Genomic DNA, 21,247 nt, shown 5'->3' on the forward strand with positions numbered 1-21,247 from the left:
CCCTCAGCAGCGTACAGTGGGGATGACTGTATCTCCATGCTTTTCATTTTTCCATGTTTTCTAATGTGAGGGAGCAGCAGCTAATGCACCAGGGAGCAGCTCAGCATGCTGCCCCTGTTTCTATTTACAAATGGGTCCCAGTAAAATATCCACCCCTTCAACCGGGATTTGTGGTTTTCAATTTGCTTGGCTTTTCAGTGTAAAATGTCCCCTTTGTTGGACTGACAAAGTACAAAAGTCCATCCAATAAAATAGTAACTTATCCGCTGGAACCAAGAATAAAAGGACACAAATCTGCAACAAATAAAGGTGACGCGGTGAAAGCTCCAAATGAAAACAAAGGTGATTTATTAACTCCGCAGACAACTGAGTGACATTTTTAACCTTCAGACTGATGAAGAGCAGTGTTTTCAAAACCAATAGTTTTTCTTAATTCTTTTCTTTCTTTTTTGCAGTGAGAGCTTTTTGACTGCAGGTTGCAGATTAAAATACTTAACCCTGTTATTGTTTGGGCTTTTTCATTCAAGACAAGACAAAAACTTTCTTTTCTTTTTCAAACATGTGACCACTCAAGGTTTATTCCTATTTTATTTATACCACCTGGCAGGCTCACTGTATCACAAACAAACAAGCTATATGCCACAAAGTCAAAATGATTTCAAAGATGTAGAATAAATGAATGAAAAATGAAATGTTTGTTGGGCGTGCTGCCACATCTGACTCCCTATTAAATTCCTTTGTGGCTATGGAATCGGTGTAGATTGGGTGTATGTATTAATAGTTTGGGATAAACCTCACCGGCAGCGGACATAGAGGGGGGGTGGAAAAAAAAGGCAAGGAGTTAAGTGAAGTAAGAGGGAGGGAAGAGCCAAGGCAATTTAGGTAATGATCGCCATATCTCTGAAAGCAGTTCACATATCAGTCGATCAGGTGCTCTTGCCGTAAGGGCCTCATCTCGAGTCCGCCCACACACCCCCGCAGTTTGTGTGCCAGCGGGCAAACAACAGAAAATACAAATGTATAGAAAGGTTAAGACTGTATCTTCGGTAACTAAATGTACTGTATTTGTGAACACCCCTAATATAATGTAAGCCAGTGAAAAAATATTGAATTTGATCTTGTATATGAATATAATTCCCTTCCTATTGGCTCTACCGAACCAATCAGATTAACCATCACCCGTTAGCTCTCCTATTGCTTGTTTATCCAGTCTACTAAAATATGCTCCTCCACATGCTGTTAAATTTTAGGTTTAGTTCCTGTGGAATGGTTATTGATTCATGTTGATGACCTTCTGACTTTTTTCTCTACCGCCACTATCCGAGGCAAAGTTTCCACTTAGGCACAACATTGACATTTAAAGTTTTGGGAGGTGCCTCGAGCTGTCCTTTGACCTCATGCTCTTTCCAGCTATGATGGTTTTGTGTACCAGACAGTGCCTTAGTTTTATTTTGAAGACCCCGTGCACTTCCCTTTAGGGCCACCCTCATGACAAACTTTACAGACACAGGCCCACGATAGGTGAAGCTGTCAGGGAAATTGTTGTACAGCATTTGATTGATTATATTTGTTTATATTATTGTTTCATACAAATTATGCACCAGCGTATGAGACACAATTTCTTAGAAAAAAGTACCAAAAGGTTTTTAACAAATGTAACCAACTTTTAAGCATTAACATTTCCTGAGTTTTCTTCTCTTTGTACTTTAATTGTGATAAAGTGCATTTTGATGGCGCACTAATCAGCCCTTTTTCCACTTTTACTTTTGTTGTTCCTCTGCTAATTCTGCGCCTGTGTGTGAACTGCAGTGGGACCCGGAAAAAGCCGACACCTGAGGCAGAGCAGATGTGATAAAAGGTGGCTTAACACAGTAGTGTGGCAGGCGTGCAGCAGGCGGCAGGCGGAGCAAACAAACAAACAAATCCAACAGATAAACAAACCCGACGAATCCTGGCAAACCATGCGCGGTATATGTTCTTTAGTGAGGACAGGAATAGAGAAGCAATAAAAAAGTACTAGAGCACCACTGCCGCAGGGCAGCACATACAGTATCAATCTGTCATTCAAGACGTGTGAGCCGCCCCCTGTGAAACGCTCTCTGTGCGCTGGAGGAATAATGAGTGATGGGAGGCAGGTGATGAGGTCGGACATCTGCATGAGCAGCAAACTCAACATGGGTGACGAGTAGACAGATGAGATGTGGCAGGAGACGGGAGAGAAAAACGAAAAACACAGAAGTTAATGTGGAGGTAGGTGGCGGGAGGAAGTCGATGGCAGTGGAGGAGCGAGGCTGTCAAGTCAACATCACGCCCAGCGTATTGCCTCCGCCAAGGAGGTGATGTTTTCACCCCTATCCATTTGTTGTTGTTGTTGTGTTGTTGTTGTTGTTGTATGTAACCAGGATTACACAAAAACAACTAAACTGATTTCCAGTGGAAGGATGAGACTTGGGCCAAGAATTAATCCATTCGATTTTGGTGCGGGTCAGGATAACGGGGCAGATCCAGGACATTTTAATTATTACTTTTGTTAACATTGTAAAAGAGGTTTTTCAGAATTTTTGAAAATGTTTGCTATAATTCACCGATATTTACGAGTTAGAATGCATGACTGTGTACAATTTGTTATGGATCTAAATAAAAATCTGGATCTCGTGAATTTAAATGTTGTTCCGTAAAGGCTGCTGCACTCTAGAGGATTTTCAACTCTTGATCGATTCAAAAAATGTTGGAGACCACAGACATAATGACAGATTTAACTGATTTTTTATCTCACGATCTTCCGAACACACACACTAGGTGATTTGGCCAGAACATAACACCACACAGTTGCCGTTCCTAGGAATCAATTTCACAGTGACAGTTCCAGAGAGTTTGAGACTCACAGAAACTTGACAGATTCTTGTTCTTCCTCTTGAGTTAGGAAGTTGGCAAAAAACTTTTTTGTGCATTACCACCACCTTTTTAGCTGGAGTGTGGAGCACTCGCGTGATTCAACATGACTTCAAAAGAAAACAAACATGAAGGAGGACCGAAGACAAGTGTTGTGTTTTGCAGTAAAAAATTAAAATAAACTACGTATAAAATCATGGCTGGAGATGATGGAATTGGGTTATACATTTTATAGTGTGAGCTGGAGGGGAGCTGGAAATCTATTGTTTTTAGTCGCAGCTGTAAAAGTATGCAACATCCGGTTAGTGGCGCATCCCGGTAAACTTGCTCTCAGCTGGTAATCATCATAATTCGAGATCGGTGAGGCTCGGACCCAATGGGTAGCAACAAGATTATTTTGTAAAAACCCCACACTTCACCGATTACCGACAACCGATTATCCTCTAGTGTGCAGCAGCCATAAGGAGACAGTAGGGCCCTGGCTGTGGTCCAGCTCTACAAAGTGCCATTCCACTTGCTAGATATATCTCAAAGAGGTTAATAGAGTTAATTTGAAATTAATATACCTATATTTTGTCATAAATGCTAAAGAAAACATATGTAAGCTCTCAAAAGTCTCTTTTACAGATATGTATTTGATATCAATTCCAGTATAAACTGTGTAGGTGGTGATAAAAAGTTCAAAATAATATATTATTAGAACTAATATTTGCCATTTAGCTGTGCCCACTCATGTGACAGCAATATAACAGAACAATTCACCAAAAAGTACATTCAAAATCATATAAAGTGAATATAAAAATGTCAAATAAGGTGTCATTAAGTCAGATTGTAAAACCATTGAAGGCGTATTAATCTAATACATTTCTGTCAGTTCATAACATGCACTGCAGAATTACCCACAATCAGCGATGTTCTGTTGCACTCATGAGTGGTTTCTTCACAGGTCTCAGGGAAACCGACCCATTATGAAACAAAAGCCTCCTAAGTGTGAGAACTGAAGCCATTACATTTCTCCACTCTTTCAGAAAATGAGGGCTACTGCCAGTTCTGTTCACTAAACTCTGGCGATGCAGGAAATAGCTCTGTTTTACTCATCTCTGGTCAGCTTGACCTGGGATATGCTTTATTTTGGGATCCTTTCTAAACAGAGATGTGTGTGTTTCTGTGTTTCAGCCTTTTGACAGTTTGTTGGGCAATGACTACAAGAGTGATAAGTGAATGCCAATGATAACTATTTACACATTTTACAACGTATTTGATCAGGGAAATACATTTTGAACCACCTAAACCAGTGTTTCTTTATTACCTGTTCAATATAAAATATGAGCCTGTGCTGTTCATCTGACTATAGACCTGATATTACCCTACACAGACCCATATTTTATAGCTAATTCATTCATGACTTCACCATATGAGGGAGATGCACTTCAGCTTGAGGTTTTAGACCTGGGAGTGGGAACCTTTTTCCCAAGAAGGGTCATTTAAATATTTACAACATCCGTTGAGAGCCATCCTGGATTATTGAACACATAAATCAGGCTAACCTCTAGAATGCGATTGCTGGATCTGCTTGTCATTTACGAGGCGTGTGATGTCAAATGGTAGTGATGCTAATGCTTACAGCTGGTTGTAACCTTTGTTGGAGCCATGTGTGTATGTATCGAAATTATCAATGTCAAACTGTTGTTTGGTGTTTAACCGCAGGGTCAGAAAGATAAACTTGAAATGTTTTCTTCTATCTTTTGTTTTTTCTTTTCACTATCTTTTAAAAGGGTTTCATATCCGTAATCAACTTTGCAATGGTTCTTTAAAACAAACTGACACGGGAACAATTTTACGTTTGTCCAGTTTTCTAGCAGCACTAAAGCAACTGCAGAATTCCACTACACTGAGTTCTTGTCCTTTTAGCCATTAGCTCACTCACCTGTCAAAGTGTGTACTTTTGAAGGATGCTTGTTGGACAAAAAAAACAAAGAACTTTATCCAATCACATTTGTCTTTACAACTCATTACATTTAGTTTCATGTTTTCAGCTCTAATGATGCTTGACATTGGCTTTTTTCTTTATTGCGACTGCATCAGTCCACACTAGACAGGCTAGCTTGTTAACAAATAATAATCACTTGCCCGTTTCTCTCAGTTAGAGCAGCTCACATTTTATTTTCCCTTCTAGACAGTCCCCATGATGCTTGTAAGAAATATTACATTACACCTATGTGTGTTTATTTGACATTGACCTTGCATGCATTCGGCAAAATGGGACGATTCTGAAGGACGTCTTAGTCCGCTATTTTAAATTATTTTATTTATTGTGCAAAAAAAACAATCCTTTCTTTGTATTTTTGAGTTGTCTTTGCAGCTGGATTGAAAAAATTCATTGCTAGAGGTCCCCTTACTCCCAGTCTGTATTATATGTACAACAGAATGATGGCTACAATCAGTGATGTTGAGGACCAGACAGTACTGACGTAATAGTCAGAGAATAAAGCATATTTATTCCTGTAAATCTTTGTGTGACTCAGACCACCCTGGTGCCAAGTGAACAGAAGCAGCTGGTGACTTTGAGTGTAGGAGGAGGTTGTGTCTCCTATTAGGAATCTGGAACACCTACAATATAAAAAGAATAGATGTGGAAAATTGTTCCTTTATCCGCAACACAATGTAAGAGCAGAGCGTTCGATGTGGGATATTTCTATGGAGGTTTGTATTTTACTGCAGGGCATCGGGCCAGTTATTTTCTTTTTCTCCCTGTGACTCACAGATTTGATTGCTTGCTACTGTCTAAGCTTTTCCATCAGTATTAATCCTCTGTATAGAGAACCAGTGGCAGACCACCATCACAGGGTTACACATTATGAAAGAAACATTTTTAACCTTGCAATCGCTGTCCTTCTTCCTTTTCCGTTTTTAAAATACATTTCAAATAACTTTGAGACAGAGACGTGTACCTACTTTTGAGTTTTTCCCACAAATTAAACTTCTGGGACCAAGCAGCCACACAATATAGCTGTATTTACGAATCTTAGCGTTCACCAGAGCTGAGGCACAGTCTCCTCACAGCTCCCGTTGGAAACAGAAGTCATTGGCATCAATTAGGTATAACCTTGTTCAGTGATCACACTTTAACGATTGGTCTGGGAGCAGTAAGAAAGAAAGGTAAATCAGCGTCAATGAGCACAGTGTTTACCAACTGACTCGTGAAAGCCTTTTAGCCTGTACTGCAATTACCAGGGAAATCCCATCAATACACACATTATAGGTCTTAATTTTCTCATTTAAATTCAGCCTGGTCAGGATGGGGATGCTTTCTAATTGGTTGTGCAATAGAAGCATGAAAATAGTTTTTTAACAATACCAAACAACCAAGCCCTTGTGTACTTTTTTATTGTGTATATTTTTTTTCTTCAGACAAAATAACTTTCTGTCTTCGGTTTTCTTTTTTTTCAGGAAGTAGTTTTGTGGTCAGTATGGGAAGCTTCCTGGACGTTTCTAATTGGCTGAACCCCGCCAAGCTGACGCTGTACTATCAGACCAATTCGTCCACACAGTGGGTGCAGGACTACTGTGGCCAGAGGACGACTGAGCCCTGCGAGCAGATTTGTGACAAGGAAACAGGTTAGTACATATACAGTACCTACACACGCACGCACACAAAATCACACACACACACACACACATAATCACACGTGCATGCCAGGGTTTATTTGTTATTTGTCTATAACACTGAATCATATTATATTTGTTGCTTTTTTTTTTATTATGTGCAACAGCAGATTAGCAATTCAGCGACAGAAACAGGGAAAAGACATACGTAGACTCAATTTTGTAACTTGAACAATAGCTCTTGGATATTTGGGAGAAAAGAGAGGATGAAGGGATGTGGGGAGGGATGAGGTAGAAGAGGTAATGAATGATGGGAAGGGGAAGGGTTGGTTGAGAATTATTAGGCAAACATGGCATGATGAGTTGACCAGGTACATGTCTGCGTGCCAGGTGATTAGAGGCGTGTAGAGGCGAAGTTAACTTCCTAAATTACCATAATGAATTATTTATTGATTAATTTTGGTATTTGTGATCCTACTTTACTGTAAAGTATCAAATAAACCGAAAAAGTATTTCGTTTTAATTCTTCTTACTAATGGACGCCATCCTATCTGTGCAATACAATCCAACACTAGCCTCCTTCTGATTCCACCTCCATAGATACAAGAAGTAAATAGTAAAAAAAAAAAAGCCTGCAAAAGTACCCAAAAACCAATAAAACATCAGCATTCACAAGCGACTGGTTGTCGAGAGCCCACAAACAGAAGGTTGTCTGTTTGTTTTGCGTTTTGCAGCTATTTGTGCTGACATTAAAAACACATACCTAGGCCTGTCGCGATATGCAATAAATCAATTAATTGCGCGATAAATTAAAATGAGCGATAATTTTTTGCCGGCTGCAATAAATTCAGGGATTAAAGTTTTCCGTCGCTATGACGGATTTCCGTCAACTCCGCTCGCATAAGGCTAAAAATGAGATCGATGCAGATCCCATCCGGCAGTCGGCCGCGGCTGCCGGTGGACAGACTCTTGTCTCCGCGCTGCCCGCGCCCCGCGTGCGTCAGGGCTCCCGTGCAGGTGTGGGAGGATCTCCTCGCGAGCCCTCTCCCAAGCGCTGGCTGGCCCCCGCCGGGCGCATTTCCTCCGTGGTGCGCCGCGACGGCTCAGGGGCGGCTTGGAAAGGCTCGGGGCGGGAGGAACGGAGACCACGGCGAGAAAGGTTTCACAAAAGCGTTCGGGGGGACGAAGGCGGGCGGAAGCCTGCCTGCGACAGCCCCAGCCGCGGAGACACGGGGGTCTCCGAGCGGTCTGACACAGGGGTCTCAATTGGCTCAGGCACCAAAGTCAGAGTCACGAGTCAGAGTGTGTCTGTTTTGTATTTATTTTTATTTATTTAAGTATAGTGTAAACTTTTGTTAACAGTTCATATATTACTCATAGTTTTAAGTTAAAAAGTTTTTCTATTTATTTATATTTATAATCTACTTTAAACAGTTCATATATTTGGCAATAAAAAAGTCTTTCTTAAATGTCTTTCAGATGTCCAGTTCCAGTGTTCTTTAAAAATAAAAGTTTATTGATCTTCGAAAGGGTATACTTGCATTATTATGCCATTATCATTATATAAGTTGAAAATGGTGTCAAAACGGCAATATTATCGCTTATCGCAATAATTTCTGGGGCAATTAATCGCACAGAAAAATGTGTTATCGTGACAGGCCTACACATACCAACAAAAGCTGGGAGTGCGGTGTGATATTTATCTTTCCCTGGTTGGCGCAACTCCCCTGTGTATTCTGTGCCCAACGAGATAAAGTCTAAGCTCATTAGAATGGATTACATCTGTAATGTATGTGAAATTTATGTCACCCCGGTCAAGGGCATGTTGAGGGCTGCTGCATAATGTATTAGAGCTCCAGACACTCGGCTCAGTCGGTGCACAGCAAGATGCCAAAGATAGACTTGGCACACATGTGGATTCTGACTTCATTTGGATCTGTGAGCACCGGGTCCCTGCGTGTTTATGCGCTGTCAGATCAGTAACGGTTGTAATTAAATTCGCCATATACATTCAGCATTCTCACTTTATTAGCGCTCTTGTTTCCCCCCTAGTCTCCTTGTCTCCCTCCATTTATTTCCATTTTCATCTGTGCTTTTCAGCAGCAAGATTTTCTTTTTTTTCTTCTTTTTTCATCAGTAAGTATGTTGTATCTCCTGAGGGCCACCGCATTCATCCGGCAGCCGAATTAAAGGTGTTCTTCAAAGGAGTTTCTATTTCCGTCACTGTCCTCTAACGCGTGTACCTGTGCAACAATGACACACACACACAAGCCACCTGAAACAAACTCTATTATTCAAGTACATTTATTGCAATTCCGACAACATTGCAAACCACTGGTTGGAAAAATGTTAAAGGGTAAATCACATATGGGCGGATGTGCCTCTGCAAAGCTCTCTCTCTGCAGTGAAACTCTCTGGCTGCAACAATAGGAAATGCTATTGTATTTTTAACTTATGGCAAGTGACAGAATAACGCTGTCTCGTTTGAACATGAAAATCACGGCGTATAAAAGCTTCCAAAGATAAATGTAGAGCGGTGGTGTTCAAACTTTGTTGAAATACCACAAAACTCTGTGAAATATACATATCACCCAACCTAATAAAGCTTGTGTGGATTCTGGCACTACACATTACTCATGACCCTGTGTCCTGGGGAGCTATGGAGGACGGCCATTGCTTGTTTTCTAATCATGTGTGAAAGGTGTAGCTGTTTACCACAGAACCTTTTCATGCCTCCAAGCAGGGGACAGGAAGTGGCCGGAGACATGGTGTTTTCAGGTTGTCCATTCGTATATTCGTCCCATTCTTTTGAACACGATGGCTCAAGACCGCCTTGAGGGACTTTCTTCAAATGTGGTACAAATGTTCACTGGGCGTCAGCGATGACCTGATTGGAGTTTAGTGGTCAAAAGCCAAGGTTTCTTGATCCCACGTTCTTTTGGATATGATATATCAAGAACATCCACGGGGAATTCCTTTTAACCGGCACAAACAGTCTCTGGGACTCAAGTAGGACCTAATTAACCCTGAATGTCAAAGGTTAGCATCACTGTTACCTCACAGAACTTGGTTTTCTTTGTGAAAGTGTTTGAAATCTTACCCAAATATTTACTTCGGCTCACTAATGAACTGATCACATTCGGTTCGTCAGAGGTCAAATTCACGGGGACCTCACAAAATATGATTGTGTCCTCTTGAACATGAAATCTCAAGTCTGCCTTTAGAGAATTTCTTCAGATTTTGGACTCAAAGATTAATTGATTAGATTTCAGTGATCAAAGGTCACAGTGACACTAGAGAAAATGATTTATGTAGACAGAAACTGCAATGGTTGGCAGAGGCATACAACCGCAGTGCAGTAGTTCTCACTCAAACATGTCAAATGGAAACCTACTGCATTCTACAAATATAAACCTTACATCTACACATTTAGACATCACATCCATCACTTTTCCAGATGTACGCAGATACGCCCGCAGGTGCACTTTCTTTGCCACGTGCTCTTTAATCACGAGCTGGCATCGTTTCCCTGTCCACGTTATCACGGTCCATCTCTATCACGTGTCCCAGTGCTGCTCCAGTGTTGAACTGGTTGACTGCGACTGTTGACTAGCAGTCATTGTATCACCGTGCCCGGGTAATCAATCTTCTCTGCTTTCACCTTCACTCCTCGGCTCGGCTGCTGGAATGGAGGTCAGGAGATGAATGGCGCGAGTTAACTGCTCCCACTGCTGGCTCTTCCTTAGAGTTAGCTTTGGGTAACTGGAATTGGAACGTGGGCTTTTTTACAAATTACAAATAAGTGACTTACAATTAGTGCATTGAACATCTATGAGGAGCCATTGAGGGGTTCAATATCTTGCCCAAGAACACTTCAGTATGCAGATGGGGAAGACTGAGGATCGAACCGCCGACCTTCTGGTTGGAGGACGACCACTCTACCCCCCCACCCCTGCTTTGTTATGACTGATATTAAGGAATGCACTTGTAATTAATAATAACCTCACCTCTACAAAGAAGGTAACTATCAGTGTAGCCATTATACCATGATGACTCAATTTAACACTCTGTTATGATGAGCTGTGTGAACGGTCAATCCATCCTATGTCATGTAGATATACGCCATACTAAGGAGGAATAGTTGGCTTCCAGCAAGTTCCATCCATCATCGTAACTAACCTCATAAAGACCCGCAAACCTCCTGAGTCGCCTTTGTTTTCCTCATTTGACTTTATGTGTCCCTGGCTCCACCAACCCCCCCCTAATTGGAATTGAAACTGCTGGGGTGTTAACATATACCCCTGCTATATCCTTCCACTCGGTGCATATTACACACACGCACACACACTCACACAGACACACACAGTGCTATGAGAACACACTCTGCTCAAGGTCTTTGGCCGGAATGATCGTATCCCAAGGAAAACGTTACAACAAGCATAAATATGCATCAGGGCAACAACACGTCTTTTCTGTGCCCACACCATGATCCTTGAAATGAAAATTGCCCATGCAGCCACGCTGAGATTCTAGAAATCATTATAATGAAAAAACATCCTTTAAAACGTGGGGTTGGTAATACAGGAGGAGGAGAGGAAGGAAGAGTGGTCTCAAGTGATTGCCACTCGTACATTTGTGGCTCTTAATTTAGAAACAGAGGCCCCGGTGCACAGAGGAAAGAGAGGTGGAGAATGAGGACACACTGGTGACATGATAGTGACAAATTGTATTGGCAATCTAATATGGGTGTTTACACAGGACGGCACTATCCTTACTGGGCAGTATCAGGTTGTGTGTGAGTGTGTGTGGAAACCTGGCTGAATATTACAGAGAAGCGACTGCAGTTAGCTAATTGTTGTCATCAAATGGCCATTTCCAATCGCAGGTTATTACCTCGAAATTAGGCCGACATTGTGTCCTAATCAGTGAATCATCGCTGAATGAGCCCGTGTTATCCGTGCATCCTGGGCCAGATATACATTATAAAAACATTCACTTTGCATAAATGAAATCTGCCTCAAACAAAGTGAAACAACCTGATTTATTTAGGCAGCACATAAGGCGATAGGGACGTAAAGTTCAGTTGAAATATCTGTTTAATGTAAGAAACTGACTATTTTCATCCTTAAATTACAGCTTTATTCTTGTAATAATTTGCCTAATTTTTCTTATTGAATAACAGTTTTTGTTTCTTGTAATGTGATTCTTTTTCTTGTAATATTATGTCAATCTTTTCATAATATGACCTAATTCTTATAATAATGTCTTTTTTCTCGCAAAAATATTATTTTAACCTCATAATACTATCACTTTCTTCTCTTCTATCACTATACAACTATATTCCTGTTTTATAATGCCTTAATAATTGTAATAATATGACTTTATTTCCGTAGTAAGTATTCTTTTTGTTGTTTTTTTCACAGAATATTGTGAAATTCTCATATCCCAAATTTTATTTTATTCATATTGCCATATAACTCTGTCACAAAAAAAGAACCTACCTGAGGAACACAAGTTTTCAGCTTTTATTTACTCGTAATTCTTATGAGTCTGCAAACGTCATTAAAATAAAATATGGCTTATGAAAATATATAAATCAATGAGCCACCACATCCAAAACCAGCCCAAGCTAATAACACAGCAGATTGGCAGCACTAGTGTCCCAAAGAAACAGCAGCCAAATACTGACTGTAAATGTAAAGGCAGTGCTGTTGCCAGAGTGGATTAGAAGCTCAGTAAAGTTTAGGTTTAATGATCACACAATCACAACTCCCTGTCCCCTCCTTTTGTGCTGCGTTTACTCGCAGCTTCATCTTTTTTTAAGAAGTTTGTCTTTTCAATATATGAAGTCATTCAGCACAGCTCCTCCTCGTCCTACTTCTTTCACCCTTGTCTTCTTATTATTGAGCTTTCTGCAGAATGGCTACAGTCAGTTTAACCGCCTCTCCTCAGCCACAACATTTTAATATGCCTGCAGCAGAATCTGCTGCACGAAACTGATGCTTTGCGAGCTGCGTAAAGGTTAGTTAATACAGCGGAATGTGTAATCAACCAGACGTATCTCTTCCTGTTAATTGCCCGGTTCTCTCTTAAATGCTTTTGCAAAAAAATGGGAAGAGCCGCACTCCACTGATTGCTTGCAAGGTGTATTTCAGATTACAGCTAGAACTGCTTCTGGGCTGGTGCACCTCATCTCAAACAAGGTGGAAAACACTTCATAAATGTTTCCCCCTGCAGCTTCCAGGGGTTCACACACCGGCTGTGTGACACATGTACCCGCACACGCTGTATTCTCTTCTCCTGACAGTGCAGATAGACATGCTTTGTGAAAATATGTAACAAACTGGGAGCCCAGTGATGATAGTCTGATGATTAATTAGCCTCTGGCGGCAATGACTAATATTCTGGGGCTACCGGTCTATTGATTATACAGTCCCACTCGGTTTTTTATTTATTTTTTAATCAATTTGTGCAGAGCCCTAATTTATTTCCACCGGAAACAATGAATGTTCCACATTAAATTTGCAAGAAGAGACAGAGGGCATAGACCTGTCATTAAATGCATACTCTACGGTCTCTATTTTTGTGCAGGAACAAAGCCAACGACAACATAGTGTTCGCGCAATTTTTCAAAAATCCATATCTATTCATGAAGAAAATCAGGCATGGCTCAGGCTGCAGCTGATTTGTCAGTGCTGAGCAAAGTTGCTGCGCATTTTGGATTAAGGACTGATACAATGCAAATGCACCTGGATGTCTTAGCTGTATTTTAAAGACACAAATTAGGGATTTCTCATATAGGACAAATAAATGGGTTTGCCTGTAAACCAACTCTTTCCACAGCCAACCCTCAGTACTCCAGGTTTTTTGCCATCATCCAAACTCCCTGAAGTGACATCATGGTTGCAAAGAATTAAAGGCTACCCAAGTCCCTTTACATTGCACCTAGACATTGTGCATTTAATTCAGGCACAACTTTTATCACACGAGCTGAACTTTTCTCCACAAAACACAAACTGTAGCTTTTTGTAGTTGTTCACGGTCCAGACAACATTGTGTTGCTGATTTCAGTTGTCTGTGTTTGAGAGCAGATCCGATCGATGTGTTCGACCTCGTCTCCACATGAACTGTTTACCTGCGGGGGCCTGAAACCTGCTCAGACGTGATTGGTCAAAGGAAAGAAACGGAAACCAGGAGAGTTCTGGCCTCTAAATCCCGTCTCTCTTCCACAGATTCTGCACATCCACATGCACTGATATAGAGATTAATGTGTAAACTGCATATGGGAAATCAATTACCCGTGCTTAATTCTTTTGCCGTTGCTGTTTCCTCCAAACAGCTTCCCAGTCTCTGCATTGTGAATTAAATTAAGTAAAGACACTTTTTAAACAAGGAGTGTCAGATTCTAAATGACCTCTCTAATATCTGACTCTGTCAGTGTCAATAAGAGGGCGGCTGTTTTTTTGAAAAGTTGCACTGAATTATTAATACCTGTGCATTTTTTGCATGGTGTTGACCTTTTGGTAGCACCGTAACATCACAGGAGCCGAGATGAGATGGGGGAGCGTCTCCGGAGCCAAGTTGAGAGACGAGGGGACGGGTTTGCTTTTTTGCTCGTGATCAAAGCCAAAGCTAAGACAGAGACATCCGGTTCAGTGACTTCCCTGTTTCCATTTATCCCTTTCCAAAATAGCTACCTGCAAAGAGCTTATGGCTCTGGCTTTGATTATCACCACCCGTCACCATTTGAAACACATTGTAAAAGATATGTTAATCAAAGCACAACGCAACATCTAAACAATTGTTATAGGAGGACGCACTAATGACTCACACACACCCTCATATTAACTGACACGGTTACAGTTATGATACTAATTTAGAATCGGAGAAGAAAGAAAAAAAATGTTTCAAGTTCATCCAGGTTTGTTTCAGTATCTTGGACTTGGGGGAAAAAGATTATTCAAATACATGTACTCTGAAATGCAGGTATAAATTATGAGCTTCACCTCTCAATGAAAGTGGAACCACGCATTGCTACAGGCTTGAGGCCGTGGGGGATAGGTTCATCTAAACTGATTATACAGATGGGGGAAGTAAGTTGAATTTTTGAGGTTCACACTTTGTTGTAACAGTGAGGGTAGAGGGGAAATACAGTTCATAAAATGACATGATTGTGGACAGCATGTAATGAAGAGGACGCTCATGAATGTACATAAGCTATCATGTAAATGCCTCTGTTGTGGTGGTGGGTGCCCGCATCACGATAACTTACTTTTCGTTCACATTCATCCACAGCAATTTAACATTATTTAGCTTAATTTATTTATTTATTTTGTCAGACTCATCTGATGCTCCACCTGTCCAGGGCCAAACTGAGTCCTTCTCTCAAGTGCTATCTTACACAATAATTTATTCTGGTAGATCATTTCCTAAATTCCTCTGTGTTTGGGCTTCTCGTCCACATGTGGATGTTGTTTTGATCCATTAAGACAGACTTTTTTACAACCACCTTCTTAAGTGTGGATTTTTTAAAAAACCCTCAGGTTTCTATCCCCGAGTGTTTGGGAAACAGTGACATCACAGCTGACTTTGTGTAATGAGCATGCGGCAGAAACAACAACAGTGGGGACTATGTACCCTTTTTTTTCTATGTTTGGTTTTCAGCTTAATTTGGTTTCACTGCTCCACTTTACCGTTATTCACAGGCGAGGAAATGACATTCAAAAATATACCTGCAGTAGTGGAGACAAGGGGTCATATAGGATACAGCAATCAGACATACGTGTGCTGATGGTGGATCAAACTTTGTTTTTTAAACCATGTTTGATATATTATGATTGTTTTGAGCTTTATATAAGGTATTTTTTAGGTATTTTGTTCATCCATTTTTCTATTTATGATGAATTATAGTGTTATAATAGTGTAATTGCTACAATTTAGGGATTGTGAAGTGAACTAACTATTGCACAGTATGTATGTTTATATTTTTCAGTTTTGGTGGGACATTTTTTGGGGTAAATAAAAACCACCGTAAAATATTTTTTCCCAAATCCAGTCATTGTGCTTTCTTAAAGTAGGTAACCTGGCAGACCTGTTGCGTTATGTTGTCTGATACACATATTTTCTTCATGTGGGCAATCTGTATATTTACATATGAATCGTTGTATTGGCACATCAAGGGAATACTTTACATGACAGAATGCAAGTGTGGCATTCACGACTGTCGCCGTTATTGGATCGCAGACTCGCTCTCCTCACAGCTCGTTCAGCAAAGGAACACTCGTAAATTAGCTCTCTGTTTGCTGTGCATGACACAATCTAAACCGCGTGAAGCTGTCCCATTAGGCCGAGATGTTTCCCTCTTAGAAGCGAACACAAGCGAAATATAACTTCTGTCAGCAGCCGGCTCGGTCCTGTCGAGGGTCCTGTCTGCGTTGCTCCTGGATTCAGCCGTCTCCCGTCTCTCCTCTCCGATTAATCAGAGGTGCAGTCAGGCAGTTTCCCAAGCAAATCCGCGTTTGCTATGTAAATCCCTCCCCTTGAATGTGTAGGGGAACAAATCTCAAGTTGGGTCACTGTTGTTAGCCCCACCGCTGGCGGGCTGCTAATGAAAATGCCAATTCCAGCCCCTAGCAGACCAAAAGGGGAAAGGTGTGCGTGTGCGAGAGAGAATAACTGGTAACATGTGACCTGACTGCACCTGCTCAAGATAGATTTTACTAAGCACTGCTCCTGGCAGGCAGGAATAATTAATTATAACTAGGTTATATGTGTATGTAATGGGCAGCAGTGGGGAAATGGGGGTGTACGTGTTTCGCATGCACTTGAAGATTCGTGCGTGTCTGCAGCAGGAAGAGGACACATGTTGTGTGCCTGGGAGCATAACAACAATTCAAATCCCCGGCAGCATTGAAAGTCCTTTGTGGCTGTCGCAATAACGACTCTGTTCTTTCTCTCAGGAGCAAAGGCAGAAACAGAGTCAAGTTATAAAGCCACCGACTCAGCAGAGGGAGGAGGTCAGGGAGGATGGAGGGGTCGACAAAACGTGGTTAGATGAATGTTACTCTGTTCCCGTTTCCAGATTCAGACAACATTGGTTTCCATTAGTGTGGTTGTTCCTTAACCAAAAGCAAGGCGAGTGATACCAAGCCATCACCACAGGGATGTAAGATCAGGAAACTGCTTTTATTTTTAGAAAGGTGATTTGAAAGGGACTGAAAAATGAAACTGTCCTGCTCGCAAACATATTTGTGTGTCGGACAGCGCTGAACACTGAATATTCAACTCAAAGGACACGTAGCATTAGGAGTTAATATTGTTACAATCAGATTCGCCTGACATTTCAAGGGGAATCTGCGCGAAACATCCATTATATTATAAAATGATGACAATTCTCAATATGGATGCGTCAATAATCCTCGGGTCTCCGCCCTTTTCATCTTTTATTCAAAATGTTTTCTTGCATTCCATATTTGAAAAGCAGATCCGTCCCAAGCGCTCTTGCTCCTCGTTTAAAAAGGCCACATAAAATGGCCTCAAGAAAATACATTTCTGTTGCTGGATCCCGGTGGTGCATCACTCCCCCCAGTGAGTCTGAGGCCTGTTAAGTCAACCCCTAAATTATTTAACGCCAGGTGATAAAATGTGAATGGTGTTGCCTGGGTGGCCATTACACATTTTTTTCCAGTGTTATGCTTCCGTAGGTCAACAGAAAGCAGTCAGTCGGATTTATTTCTGGAACAGCGCTAATAGAAAGCTTGGTAAACTATCGGTTAATATTTCACAAACGCTTCCATCCACTTGAAAAGACATTTCAACATGCAGAGGGCTCCACACGCTACCTCACATGACACCAGAAAGCAATTCTGTCTTTATGAAACCGACGAAATTGACCCTCTTAGAACAAAGCATTGTTTAATGTTATTTGAGTAGCTGTAATGTAAAAGCACACAGGATCACACACACACGATGTGCACAGAGCAGCGAGGGTGAGGGTTTAATTTCCTTTTTCCATAATTGTAAAATTGACATCAGCATTGAAACGAGTGTAATTCACCAGAGAAAATACGCATTGGCTTGATCATTTTTAATCGTTTTTTTCTTTTTCACAACCTTCAAAGATAATTGCCACTGCAGATGCAGAGGTAAAAAAAACAATAAGAGTAAATTGTTAGTGGGATGCACCATATTTTTTGATTACGTCCTTCTGTTGATTCCCTGGATAAGTGAACGTCACTTCTCGAGACTGTATTAATACAAGACAAATGTAAGGGCCTGCAGCACAAGAGGAATATGTTATAATCCACAAACACATGTCACTGATCACTCACCAATCCGAGGATGAGTTATGAAATAGATACGACAGAAAACAGTGGGCGTTCTTAGAGAGATGCTATGATAGATCTAATCATAAATAGCTGGTGACACAGTGGCACCAGTTGCCAGAAAAAATAAACTGACCAGAGCTCAATGAGTTCCTGCAACTGACTGAACGTCGGTGGTTCGTGCTGCGCTGCAAATTCTCCAACTGAGGGAAACCTGAGCGGAGATCTTGTTCCGTGATGCAAAATTCTCAAGGACGAAAAAGTAACCTTTAAGTGGAAGATAACGACTCACTGTAAAATAGGAAGCGAACAGAAAACCTCCCTATTTCCTCATTTCAGTTTTTCAGTTTGAGGAAAGTGATGTGTTTTCTGAACATTGGACAACATGAAGAGCTTTGCAAGTAATAACCCCATTTAAAATAACGAACCACATAAGAATAATACATCTCTTTTTGATGTTTAAAACAGTACACTTAACTCAGCTTTAACAAATGGAGTTTGTTTACTCTAGTGTCCTGGGAGGAAAATCAATAGCGGAAACAAGCAGCTTCATCTTGACCAGTCTTTAGAGAGTGATTGCTATTACTTTTGTTCAGTGGAAAGTCAGATAGCTCAGGGAACCACTCATTTAATAAATATCTTCTTGTTGTCTCTGTCTCAGGAGAATGCAGCTGTCATGAGGGTTACTCCCCCGATCCCGTCCATAAACACCTGTGTATCCGCAGCGACTGGGGGCGTAACGAGGGGTAAGTACTCTCCCATGTTTCCCTCTCCCATCTGAAACCTCACCTGAACTCAAACGGCCCCGGTTTTGCAGACTGAACTTCGAACTGCTTCCAACACGCAAAATTAACTTTGCGTAAAATCAAGGGTGAATTGTCCGTCGTGATGGTTTAGCAAGTTTCAAGTCTCTGCGAGTTGATCTTCAGAGTGTTAAAAAAGAAATGGGAACCCGTATGGAAAATCAATCAAACAACTTAATGTACGCTCTCCAAGAAAATGGTCACCGGTTATGTGAAATATAAGCAATTTGCAGTTAATGAGCTAAAACATGCGAATGTACCTGTATGGACTTTTAACTCGAGGTAGTAGACTTTGAAGAGGGAATCAGGAGCGGAGGTGGGAAGAGGAGAATGTAGGAGGGATGTTATAGTGTGTAACAACACAAGACATCAGTGAAGGTATGAAGGTGAAAGAGGAAGAGAGACGGATCAGTAGAGTGAAAAAGACAAATTATGTAAATTATGTAAAAAGTATTTCAAATCCGTCGTCTTTTTGACTCTTTGGTTATAAGCAACTCCCAATTGTCAGTTCATCAAAAGGTCTCATTGTTAGGGAGTGACATGTTTGTCAACTGTATTTAATTATAGTATTATATTGTATTTTAAGTTCTAAACCTGCCTATTTGGAATGTTTCCTTTGCCTGTGGCCATGCTTGTTGCAGCTTTCCTTCTGAAACTGTAAAAGTAGTAATGGAGCCACGACAAATTAAGAGTTTCTGCAGGACTCGGTCTCCATAACCCTGAAGCCGCCACTGCTGCACAAAGAGCCGTTCACCCGTGTGTTCAAAGTTCTGTGAAGCTCGACTGTGCTGGCTGTACCTCGAACTGGAGAATCAGTTGTTGTTTTTGATAAACGTTACTTATATTGATGAGTCCCCCAGCCGCCACCGCTACAGATCGCCAATCCCATTGCTTATTTATTCAGTGTTTATCATTATTGAACGTGTCCTTTGTCCAAATGGCACAAACTTCAACACTGCACTTCCCTGGGCAATACAAATGCAAAGTATATAAATGATAAGATTAACAAGCTCTTGAGATACAGGAGTATTTTTAACTTAACGTCTTTGCAATTTTTACATGAAAAAGAAATGTACCAGATTTGTCCTTAAACAAAATAAACATAATTTAATATTCATGACTTATTATTTATAAACATATAATATATGTGTGTCTCTTCTTTCTTTCCATGTCCTCCTGTCAAGTCCTTGGCCGTATGCTAACTTGGAGACAGGCTATGACCTAGTTACCGGGGAGCAGGCCCCGGAGAGGATCTTCAGGTGAGTCCTTCACTTCTCCTGAGTGCATGACTTCTGCCGGCCATCTGTGATTCTGGGGACACACAGCGAGATGATGGCGGTGTTCTTGGCGTGTGTGTGTGTGTGCGCACTTGTGTGTGACAAAGCATACAGATGAGTTTCCACACACAGACACGTAGTTGAACGGACACACAAAGACACCCCGTGCTGAGGTGAAGTCTCACCCATGGGCTCTCGTGGGGAGAAATAGCCAAAGGGACAGTTCCTTGTCTGACTCCTTTCAAATGCTTTTACTGACATTTTTGTTCAGCTGCTCATTCTTGATGGGGTCATTGTGTCTGACATTTTTTAAGACGTGCAAACGCTCAAAGGATCTATTCACTATCAGCCAACTGTTCTATTTAAAAAAAAGTTGTATAACACTGCTGTACCTTCATACTTAAATATGACAAATCAGCCTGATATCATTCAGCACACACATTTCAGGCAAAGGCCCTTTTCTATAAGTCGCTGACTCTATAAGGATAAATATGAGGCCTTATATATATATATATATATATATGAAGGTGCTGAAATATGTCATGTACTATTGTTAAGTGCGATGGTGGAGTTATAAGACCTGTTAGTGATCAGGGAGTATGGAACCTGCTTTGTAATCATGAGACATTTTGAAAAAAGAAACATAAAGGAACCTTTTCAGTGTTTGTGTCGCAGATTTCTAAAGAGGATAGTGATTGTGATGCAATTACAGAAGAATGTAAATTACACAGACAATGAATACCTCTATAATAATACTCTATATCCAAAACAGTTCAACAAACCAACCAGTCAGTCAATTCAATTTTTATGCAGCACCTTCAAACTAATCAAAATTCAATTCAATAAGCTTGACAGGTGATTGAGAAAACATATAATGTAAATATATTGAAAATTATTTCAAACACCAGATAAAGAGACAAATGCATACCAAAGTAATAGAGAAAAAAAGATAAAGAAAAGTATAAATAGTAATGTAAATGACCAAGAACATTTTTTGCAAAGCAACCAGTGTAAAGACACACAGCAAACCACATTTACTGGTCGGACTGAAGCACTTTGTCAGTTAGGCAGGAAAACACACATACACACACACATTGATTCAGATGGCAGACAAAGTGAGTACATCATTACTGTGTATGGGAGGATTGGTGAAACGTATGTGTTGCTCTTCAGCTGGACAGTGTCAGTGAGTTTTTGTCAGTGGTTGAAACAGGAGCTTAATCACAACATGGATTGGTTTCACAGATATTGAGGAAGCCAGTGCTGCCTTCAAATTTTTTTTAATTTTTATTTGATGCTGGGAACTCTGAGAAAACAAGCATCCTTTGAACTGGAGTCAATGTTA

The 21,247-nt window shown here is 40.8% G+C and overlaps 1 protein-coding gene across 1 annotated transcript in view; it reads left to right on the plus strand.

Moving 5' to 3' along the window:
* Positions 1 to 21,247, plus strand: part of LOC133012294 (astrotactin-2-like) — a 243,249-nt gene that overhangs the window by 110,394 nt on the left and 111,608 nt on the right. Inside the window, exons 7-9 of the mRNA XM_061080275.1 lie at positions 6,343 to 6,510; positions 18,484 to 18,568; positions 19,810 to 19,884. Coding sequence (XP_060936258.1) covers positions 6,343 to 6,510; positions 18,484 to 18,568; positions 19,810 to 19,884 — 328 coding nt within the window. The remainder of the gene's footprint in view (positions 1 to 6,342; positions 6,511 to 18,483; positions 18,569 to 19,809; positions 19,885 to 21,247) is intronic.

Source organism: Limanda limanda, chromosome 1, assembly GCF_963576545.1.
Source record: "Limanda limanda chromosome 1, fLimLim1.1, whole genome shotgun sequence".
Taxonomy (NCBI): domain Eukaryota; kingdom Metazoa; phylum Chordata; class Actinopteri; order Pleuronectiformes; family Pleuronectidae; genus Limanda; species Limanda limanda.